Source organism: Seriola dumerili, unplaced genomic scaffold, assembly GCF_002260705.1.
Source record: "Seriola dumerili isolate Sdu_G_001 unplaced genomic scaffold, Sdu_1.0 BDQW01000258.1, whole genome shotgun sequence".
In the NCBI taxonomy this organism is placed as follows: Eukaryota; Metazoa; Chordata; class Actinopteri; order Carangiformes; family Carangidae; genus Seriola; species Seriola dumerili.
The window spans coordinates 2,199,449-2,210,385 of NW_019174513.1; the positions used below are offsets into that span (position 1 = coordinate 2,199,449).

At 43.5% G+C, this 10,937-nt stretch overlaps 1 protein-coding gene across 1 annotated transcript in view; it reads left to right on the forward strand.

The window, feature by feature from the left end:
* Positions 1-341: 341 nt before the first annotated feature.
* Positions 342-10,937, forward strand: part of clstn3 (calsyntenin 3) — a 23,245-nt gene continuing 12,649 nt past the window's right edge. The window contains exons 1-9 of the mRNA XM_022756586.1: positions 342-685; positions 1,639-1,705; positions 4,383-4,505; positions 6,068-6,278; positions 6,467-6,675; positions 7,846-7,995; positions 8,795-8,980; positions 9,069-9,356; positions 9,912-10,024. Coding sequence (XP_022612307.1) covers positions 1,639-1,705; positions 4,383-4,505; positions 6,068-6,278; positions 6,467-6,675; positions 7,846-7,995; positions 8,795-8,980; positions 9,069-9,356; positions 9,912-10,024 — 1,347 coding nt within the window. The 5' untranslated portion in view covers positions 342-685. The remainder of the gene's footprint in view (positions 686-1,638; positions 1,706-4,382; positions 4,506-6,067; positions 6,279-6,466; positions 6,676-7,845; positions 7,996-8,794; positions 8,981-9,068; positions 9,357-9,911; positions 10,025-10,937) is intronic.

A 10,937-nucleotide genomic window follows, 5' to 3' on the forward strand; every position in this document is an offset into this window, starting at 1 on the left:
GCCTTCATCTGCTTGACAGGAGTACAGGGCGAAAAGGGGTGATATGACGTCATTTTGCAGTGTGTGGGAAATATGGGGAAATTAATTTTTTTTTTTTTTAATAAAGGGGAAATGGGTGGCGGGGGTGTTCTCGTGAAGCAGACCCAGAGATGAAAACTAACGTGATGAGATGAATTGCTGTGTCGGGGTCTGAGTCACTCTCAATGTGCGTTCAACAGCAAAAAACAGCCAGAGCAGCAGTCTGGTACCGAGCTGGTGGGGGCCGGAGAGAGAGAGAGACAGAGCGAGAAGGACGCAGTGTGGGCGGGTTAAAGAAACGCCGAGAGGGAGGGGACGCCAGCGTAATATTCCCACCGTTTTTTTCTTCCTCTCTTCTCCTCTGCTCCGTAGAGCCGAAAAAACAAGGGCATCCATCGGTGTCTTTAATCTTCCTCACATCTCGTCACCGAGCCTGACATATACCTTGACATTTTCTTGAGCTGCTGTTGAAGCGTATCTGTGTGTGGTGGTGGTGTGTGTGTGTGTGTGTGTGTGCGCGCGTGTGTGTCCTTCTCCACCTGGAGGTTTGGTGTGTTTTCAGCCAGCGGGGGATAGCCGTGCCGAGCCGAGCGGCAGGGGCGTGAGAGGCGGATGCTGCGAGCGTAGAGGCTGGGTACCAACCAGGAGCATCACCGCACTCACCACGGTAATGTCAAATCGGCAGGTCTCTGCTTCAGCTAACCTTCATTTCTGCGACATTTCCTCTCCTGACTCTAGTACAACGTCTCAATATGGCTTTAGGCAGCTATGTAGCCCAAGCTGGTAATGTGTGTCAGTAGCAGCCTTTAATGTAAATGGGCTGATTATTGTCGCATAGCATGTTTCTCTGGTCCTGGATGTAATGTTTTGCCTGAACAACCTGTGAACAGATGGAGTCTCATGTTATAGCCTATATCTCCTGGTTTTATTTCTGTATGTTCTGTAGCCTATCAAGGACTGCAGCAATGGGGAAATGTAGAGTCTTGTTATGTCAATGAGAGCTGAAAACCCCCTAAAGGCTCATTTTTCAGTTGTGGCTACTGCCACAAGACAGCAGCTGCATTTTAAATACAAAACCCTAACAAACCACAATTAAAACATGGGTAAACACCCACACAGCCTCATACAAAACCTATTCCAGCGACACACACGCATATACACTCCAGACCAGGTATGTGCATGCTCCTTAGGCTATTCTAGGCTCCCTAACTGCAAGCGTGTCAGTCTGATTTTGAGGAAAGCCAGAATACAGCATTATGATGGGAGGGGGGGGGGGCATGAATATACTTATGAATTATTGGTTTATTCACGCTGATTCAACATGCAATTTTAGATCATCATGTGGGGGCTATTGCTAGCAGGCCTTCATCAAAGGTTACATGCATGACACTTTAGTGGTGATTTTCTTGCACAAACAACACACAGCAATGTAAAAGCCTCTGTGCACCATCTGATAGGCCTGATCTCTGTTTCTCTCTCTCTCTATGTCTTGTTACAGTACCTATCTCTTCCACTGCTGATCAGTTGTTGATGCATGTACTGTGCCCCCCCCCCCCCTCCCTCTCTCCTCACCCCACCCTGTTACCCACATCTACCTCTACCTTTCCTCTCCTCCCTCAGATGGACAGAATGAATTTTCTCTCCTTTCTCCTCCTTTGCTTGACTTCGGTTGCCAATGGCAACAAAGGTCAGTTCCTCATCCTTTTGACTGTTAATTGTGAAGTGTTGAGATAATGGTTTACTTTGCCATGGGAGCACGCAGACCTGTCAAGGTTTTCAGACAGGGCCATGGCTGTTTTGCCCCGAAGTGCGCCGGATGACTTTATTGTTATCTGTCATATGTGTCATAATTAGACAAAGCCGCTGTTTCCTCATTTATTAAACAGTGCATTTGCGATTACATATTACATACATACATGTTTAAACATTTTGTGTTTTTTCGTCTTCATGACCCAGTGTGCATGTGCCTGTTTCACTTGTGCTGTGAAGATGATAAATCTGTTTCCCCGTCTACAGCAGATTTATCATCCTGGATAACCATGACTCTGATTCAACATCATTGTTCCAATGATTATCATGTTGAGGGAAGGCGAATGAAACAGACAGCGTGGAGGGAGAATGTCAGAGACGGAGGTAGAGGAGAGCGACGCAGGGAAGGCGAGGAGATTGAATGGGAGATGGAGTGTCAGAGAAACACAGAGAGAGAAGAGGGGGTGGGGTGGGGGGTGGGGGGTGTTAGGGGAGACAGAGGAGAAGGAGCTGTGACAGGAGAGGATGTGGCCAAAAAGACGCAGGCTGATAAGGAGGGAGGAGGAGGTGGAGGAGGTGGTGGAGAGAGAGGTGGAATGTGAGATCAGGTGACGAGGGAAAAATGAAAAGTGTGAGATACAAGAGCATCTGTGTGTGTGTGTGTGTGTGTGTGTGTGTGTGTGCGTGTGTGTGCGTGTGGTGTGTGTGTGTGTGTGTGTGTGTGTGTGTGTGTGTGGGATGCGTGTGTGTGTGTGTGTGTGTGTGTGTGTGTGTGACCGACAAGGAGGGGTGGGGGAGTGTTGTGGAGCGATAGAGTGACAGAGAGAGGATGTGTGCCAGGGGAGACAGAGAGAGAGAGATGGAACGGGATGCCTCTCAATCTGTAATCCCGGATGTAATCCACAGTCCTGATGCTCAGATTAATGCTATATAGCAGAGGAGGGAGGGAGGGAGGGAGGGAGGGAAGAGATCAGCTGAGTGGACAGAGGGCGGGATATAAATGACCAAAAAAGAGTCACGACAGAGGACTGTGGAAAGAGAGGAGGAGGAGGAGGAGAGAGTGACAGGCTAGACCTTGAGAGGAGAGGATGAAGGCTGGTTATTGAACCTCAATACTTTTTTTGATACCAACCAATAATTGTCTGAAGTGTATAGAATCAGAAACAGTTTGGTATTGAAAGCTTAGTCAGGTTTGCACTCACTCACTCTTTTTTTTGTCCGATATTTCCAAATTGAAATAATAATTTTGCCAAATTTAGACTTTTTATATCCAGGCAATGATCTTGTACTGCTGCTTGTGGACATTTGACAACAAATGACAATTTTATCTTCCTTTTTTGTAGAAAAGGAAATATTGATGGAAAATAGCTGCTGATTCTTTTTCTGTTGATTGACTAATCTATTCATCGCCTAATCATATCATCTGTAAAAGCAGCAATAGCTCAATATGAAATACTCAATTACAGATAAAAGTCCTGCATTCAGGCTTTTACTCACGCAGAAACAGTCTCAAAAAAATAAATGCATGTCTGAAGCAAGATTTTAATGTTATAGTGACTTTATCTGCCAAATAAATATAGGTAGGGTGAGTAAAAAGTATAAAGTACATAGATATAAAATAATGTGTTTTTCTCTGAAGTAGAGTAGAAGTATAAAGTATTGTAAAACTGAAATACTCAAGTACCTCACACTGAATTGAAGCAAAGTAAATTTACTTAGTCACTTTCCACCAGTGAGAAAAGCATATTTTTATTCCTCAGTACTGAAAAAAGCTATAATTTTGGCTTCGTATCGGCTCTATAATTGAAAATTTTGAAACGATCCACAGCTCCGTCTTTGAAGAGATAGGGGCTTGATCAGCTCCAGAACCAGCAGCATTTTCCTCTGTTGACTCTCCTCTCTCACAGATGAGATGGCGAAATTAGCTCCCGTCAGATTTTCTGGAAAATTCACTGTGAAGACAACAAAGCAATTGCTAAACACAAGTCTTGTGCCTGTGTCTGATTTCAGACTCTGTAGCTCCAGCGTTACGAGATTGAGGACAACAGAGGGAGGGCACTCCGGCTTTTGTTTTTGCTCTTTGCTGGAGTGTAAAATCGTCATCCTTCTGGCTCATTAATTTGGCCTTTGATCATTCAGCGCAGAACATTCACCACAGTGATGAATAATTAATTCGCAATTAAAGGTTAAATTCACAGTAAACCTCAGGCATTTGATTTTGACTCGGCTGGTTTTTAGAGCATTATTGTGGGGGCGCCTGTGGAGGGCCAGTTTGGCTGATTGATATGAGCAATATACCTCTCTGTGTGTGATAAGCTGAAATCTGACTGGCTTTAATTAGACTGTCAACCTGGAAGGTGTGCGGAGTGGCACTGGATGTGGACGAGATAAAGTGGTCTGTGTGGAGGGAGGAAGGAAGAAAGGAAAGAAATCTGTGAATGTGCTGAAACTTTGTCTTTGTGGTCACACACAGGCATACATTGTGTATTCTTCCACTCATGCACACTCTCACCATGTCCTTGCCCATAATGGAGTGTTAAAAATAGACACGTTGGTTCCTCCTAATTGCTCCATTTAACCCAAAGCCTCTTCGGTCTCTTCTCTGTGCCGTTCAGCCAATAAGCACAAGCCATGGATCGAGACAGAGTACCAGGGGATTGTCATGGAGAACGACAACACCGTGCTGCTCAATCCCCCGCTCTTTGCCCTGGACAAAGATGCTCCACTTCATTACGCTGGTAACGCAAACAGTAATAAACAGCATGCAGAGAATTTAGGGGGAGAAAACTTACATACTCTGAAATTTTTAGAGAAGTCCATGAATTTGCTTGAAATTCCACAGAACTGGCTGCAGTGAAAAATAGGTCAAATCAAGTGTTTGCAGAGCCAAACTGAAAATCATCTCATCAAGCCAAATTGAAAATGATCTAACTTTGATTTTGCAGCAAGGATGATGCTGCAGCTGTGTGACCAATTTGAGGATATGATTTATTTATAGTAAACATGACGCTGGTTATTACAAGTTTGGAGCTATTGCCAGCCAAATTTCCCAACGGGGCAGTCTAAATATTAAAGGCAATGTATTCAGTCACAGAGTCCACTATTTTTAGACCATCATAGTGTAATTCAACACTTCATTGCAAGAGCAGTCAGCAGCACTCTGCCACTGCAGCCTGATGAAATAAGGTTATCGTGTTTGCACTCTGAGTCCTGGAAATAACCGTGTTCAGTCAAATTACAGCAGATCGACTAGAATTACTCAGGGGGTCCCTGAAATTTATTGGGCTCATGTCAAGAAGGAAAAGAAAATTAGCTGTTTGAGCACGAACCTTCCCTACCTTCGACTTATGTCAAACAGGGAAGATTAACTGCTATTCTGAGGGTTTTATTTTGAGTACCAGCTGTAGTCTATTTTATTCTATTCTTATAATGACTGCTTTTGCAAGATAAGGTGGCACTTGAAGGAATTTCCAGATATGTATCTGTGCTTCTCTGATAAAAGGCTAGAGGATAGGTCCTAAAATCTACTCAATACTATGCCAAGTGACACTTTTTTTAATACATCAGTACCTGATATTTCACTTCTCATACTGGCACATTTCTGAGTTGTTTGTCCTAATGTATACACTTTCATTTGGTCTGAACTATGGGCTGATTAACTGGTTGAATTTCTATTTATATGTCACCGGTTGTTGCTGCAGTACTTATGATAATAACCTACAAAGTAAAAAAAAATCTTTCCAGGGGAAAAAAGCATTAAAATAACACAAATGGCTGAGTCAATTAAATGTGCCAGGGCACAGAGAGAGTGTTTAATGTAGAATTCATGGAAGCAGCATGAACAATTATAAGAGTCAGCCTCTTCCAAAGTTTTGGGGCCTTGACACTCAATCTCTCAGTCTTTACTTTCGTGTGCACACTGCACAGTTTTGTTGCAGGATCTGAGGTTGAGTGCAGGAAGGGCACAGAAGCACAGAAATGTATGCTGGAGCTTGACTGTTAGGTGCTTTAAGAGTAATGAGTAAAAACCTAAAACAAATCTATTCTAAAATCACCTGGAGGCCAATGCACAGAGGCTGAATTTAGGATTACATAATCTCTCCTATGTGTTCTTCTTAAGACAGTTGGATGGATTTTTCGAAGCAATTTGATGTTGATTAAAAAAATATATAGATAAAAAATTGTATTATTATGATGGATTCAGACAATTAATTTATTGAAAATTTCTAAAATAAATTCATAATATTCATAATGTCTGATATGTTTTTTCCCCCCTCACACATTTCCCTTCCACTCCCAGGTGAAATCTGTGGCTTCCGTGTTCATAATGGCCCCTCGGGTTCAGGTTCAGTCCAGTTTGAAGCTGTGGTTCTGGACCGCTCCACCGGCGAGGGTCTGGTCCGGTCCAAGGAACCGCTGGACTGCGAGAGCCAGCGGGAGCACAGCTTCACCATCCAGGCCTACGACTGCGGAGAGGGCGCGGACGGAGTCAATAGCAAGAAATCTCACAAGTGAGTGCGCACTCCTCCTTCTCCTCCCAATTGAAATAGGAGATATTTCATGTCTTTAACAAATATTACAGTCACTGTCTGAGATTTCCCCTGGCTATTGACTATAAAGACTATCCAGCTATTCCTGCTTCCTGTTGTTAAAATAATCCTTCTCTCTCTGCTTGTGTTTTGCTTCCCGACTCCCTCAGGGCCACCGTGCATGTTCGTGTAAACGACGTCAATGAGTTCTCCCCCGTGTTCGTTGAGCGTCGCTACGAGGCTTCGGTCCCAGAAGGGCGTCTGTTTGACCGAATCGTGCGTGTGGAGGCTCTGGATGCCGACTGCTCCCCACAGTACAGCCAGATTTGCTTCTATGACATCATCACTCCCAATGTGCCCTTCGCTATTGACAACGATGGTGAGATACGTTTCATCTTGTAATTGTAAATCAAACGCCGCTGGAATCATAGACCTATTAATATTTGTTATTCTCCGCAAAAGGAAATGCAATTCCCCCACCACATCATGTTGCTTGTTTGCTGTCTGCACTCTTGGTTCTTTCTGGCCTTGGTTGCAGGCAGAATCACTAAATTCAGTATTCAGTTCAGTATTCAACACCTGATGTCCTCAATACACGAAAAACACACCAGACGCTGCTGTGATACTGATGTCTGCATAGCGGCAGAGTGTAAAGAGTGGCAGCTACCTAATTCCTCTCACAGGTAGAAACCAAAAGATGTTAAAATAGACTTTGTGTGGGCGGACTGTTGTTCTGTCTCTGCATAAACATCACAGCTGCTGTTCAGTTTAGCATCCTTTTGTTCCGGCCTGCTCGTAGATTCCCTAAATTCTTCATAGGGAAAGAAAGAATGTCACGAAATGTTATTGTACCCATTGACTGTAGTTGGTCGGGGATCAGTTGTGGCCATTTTGTAATGTGACACAGCAGCTGAGGAGGACCCAGCTTTAGGATGACTCTGCAGAATTGTCCCAGACTCGGAGGGTTTTTGCGAAGGATGAGCGGCTCCTTTCATTTTTGGGTCAGACTGGTACCGCAACACAGAGACCTTTTGTTCCAACCTTGTTCAGATGCTGTAGGCCTGTCATTGTCTATTTTGTTTTTTCCCTTTACTTTGTCTTTTCTGTTGCTACCACTATCTCTTTCATCCCTCTGTTTCTCCACTCACCATGTCACAGCATCTTCTTTCCTACCTTACTGTTTGTCAGCTGGTGTGCTGAGCGCTGTCAGCCCATCACATCTACACGGCGTTGCCTTTATCTCTAAAAACAGGAAAAACCCTTCAGTTTTCATTCGGTTCAGCGCAATTTATTGTCATCTGTTTTTGTGCTTTTTTCCGTTTCTGTGTCTGAATGCAGAGCGCTGAACAGGAAGGTGGCTGTGTGGATGTGCCGTGATAAAAGCTCTATCAATGAGTGCTTCATTTGTGCTGGGCTTTCAATGACACAATGTTGTTGATGACTAACGCCTCTATTTCTGTTTCCCTTTCATTCTTTGTTTCATTATTTCCCCTCCTCTCTGTCTGTCTGTCTGTCTGTCTGTCTGTCTGTCTGTCTTTGTATGTCCAAGGTAACATTAAGAACACGGAGCCGTTGGATTCGAAGCATCAGCGTGTTCACACCTTCTGGGTGACCGCCTTCGACTGTGGAAAGAACCGTGCTCAGGCTGACGCCCAGGTTGTTGTCACGGTCAAGCCGTCCTGCAAACCCGGATGGATCGGTAATCAATGTCACACATCGCTCTGTTTCTGTCCTGATTATTATCCTTGGGTAACTGTCTTCAGGCTATAGGGATTTTTAGTCGATATTTTAGTCGTTTAATCTGTTGCGTTTTGGTTAAAATTATCACTTTGATTCGGAATATGCGTGGGCTCCTCCTCGGATGACTCACCTTTTCATGTTTATATCAAGAGCTGAGTTTTAAAGAGGTGGTGCTGAAGTTACGCAATTGCAGGGGAAGGCAATTAATTAAAGTGTGATTAAATATTTATAGAATCATACATACTATTACTACATTTTTTTGACACTAGATTTCCCTGCAACATGAGCATTGACAGTTAATTGACACACTCTGGTTTGTGGCTCTGTCATGTTTTAATATGTTTATATACAGTATATATAAATATATTATTTCAATTTCAGAATAAAATGCAGTACATTTCAAAAGAATATCACGTCAGTTAACTTTACTTAAGTTGACATGATTTTTAGCAGTAAGTACATTCAAAATATGTATGTTTTAAAACTAACACAAAGACCTTAAATAAGGATTGCATGCGTGATGTGGGACAGGGAAATGAAACAAACAACAGATGAAAATTGATAGAGAATGTGTGGGAAGTGAATGGTTTGAGAAAGTCTGAAATGGAATCAATAAGTTTATTGCATTAAGAGGACCATCACAGGCCTTAGTGCACATATTAGTTGCTTCATCTCATAAAGTTTCTAACTTTTGAATCAAAATGTTGTATGACGGAGGGTCAGGTTTCAACCATCTTACTGTATCTTACTGTTTTTAGGATGGACCAAGCGTGTAGAGTACACGCCCGGGTCAGGTAGCATCCCCCTGTTCCCCAGTTTGCATTTGGAGACCTGTGAGGAGACTGTGTGGAACATCCAGGCCACCGTAGAGCTCCAGACCGGCCACATCGGGAAGGGCTGTGACAGAGACAGCTACTCTGACAGATCTGTGCGCCGACTGTGTGGTGGGTTCTGCCGCAGGCCTCAAAACTTGTGGCTAATTTGGAGTCAGAATCTATTTTATTAACATCCTCTCTCTTTTTCTTTCACCAGGTGCTGTCAGGGGCGAAGTAGATCTCCTCCCACCTCCATCTCCTGCAGCCAACTGGACCTCAGCTCTGCCCACCCTCCCGTCTTCTGATTCATCCCTGGTCTTCTCCTTCAACGGATCCAACCATGTTGCCGTGGTGCCGGACTCAGTCGTCTCGGCGCTGTCAGGCGACCACTTCACCCTCCAGCTGTGGATGCGAAGGGGCGGCGCCAGCATCCAGCCTGCGACCACTCAGACCAGAGGAAATCGCAAAGAGGAGGAGACCATCGTGTGCAGCACTGTCAAGAACGGTGCGCTATTTCGTAGAATCGTAGTTTTGATGAGATTTGAAGGAATTTTTAAAATGTTTTCAAATGTGTGGAGAATAAAACGGGCAATTTTAGTAAGTAAAGCTAAAAAAAAAAAACTTCTGCTTCAAACACCCACAGGGTCAACCACTCAAATCGATAAAGCTGCAGGGAAAATCGCGCCTGGAAAAAAAATACCTTTAACTGTTTATAGCTTTAACCACGACTATTAGGGTGCTCTTGAGAGAAGCACTTAACCCCCAGCTGCCCCACTTGAGCAGCCAAGTGGACAGCAGCCGAACAGTAAAACACTGTAATTGTACCAGGCAGAATATTGTGTGCATCATGTGATGTATTTTCAATGTTGGCTCTGCAAAAACTGAAATAAAATTAGGGATGTAAAACAGAGATTAAAATCTATAATAAAGTCATTGCACATTTTTATTTCTTCCCGTGGTGAGATTCCCGGGAAATGCCTGGTGATGTTCAGATGTTTTGACAGGACTACACTGACCCCCAGTTATTTGTGTTATTCTCTTCTCTCCTCCTGATCTACAGATGACTCCTTCTCCCACTACTCCCTCTCCGTCCACGGCTGCCGCCTCTCTCTTTTCTACTGGCCTGACGTCTCCGCCGCACGGCCTGTCAAGTTCTTATGGAAACTGGAGCAGGTACTGGGGGAGCGGCAACACTTAGCTTTGATGTTCTCACTTGCTCTGTTTCCTCCGTGTTTGTACCTTAAAATTAAACTGAAATAGAGGAAACGCAATATCTAGCTAGTTAGTTTTTGTTTCTGTGTCATGCCAAACATCTGGCCCATCCGTCATGGGATTACAAGACACTGCTATATCACGAAACATGCGTCTTCCAGTAATACACAAACGAAAACAACAAACGAGCATCAGTCACAACAAGTTCCTCTACACACTTTCAGATAACATATTCATGCGGAAACTTCTTAATGAGCTGTACGCTGAAAAGAACTAAAATGTATCCTGATAAAGGGATTTTTTTCCCCCCTCATCTCCCAAGTAACTGGGTAATTTAGCTCATTTATAAGTAAACAGCCAGCTCAGTCTTTGTGGAAGATACATATTTACAAAATCAATTTCTGTTTTTATCTGACTCAGCTTGTGGAAAAAGGGCAATAGAATACAAAATTAAACCCGTTTTCAGACTGACATACTATCCAATTTCAATATTAAGTGGTAAAATACAGTTTCTTAGACAAATTGAATACAACATCATTATCATATTTTATCATCTGAAACCATGCGTACATGGTAGACAGTGGCGCAGGCATCAGAATACATGAACAAGGAAGGACAATGTTTCCCCGTTGGTCTTTTGAATATTGATCATGTGGCAAACTTGCATATCCACATGCATGTGAGTATAATGTGGTTTGGGGTGGGGGTAGGAGAGGGTGGGTGGGTGGGTAGGTGGGTAGGTCAAACTGCCCTTTAAATAGAGTTTGATAAATGGGTTTTATTCCCCCTCCTGAGTTTAACCACAGTGACACTTTGGAGAAGCAATATGCTCAGCAGATGAAAACTGAATTTAATTTACCCAGATTTTTAAAAA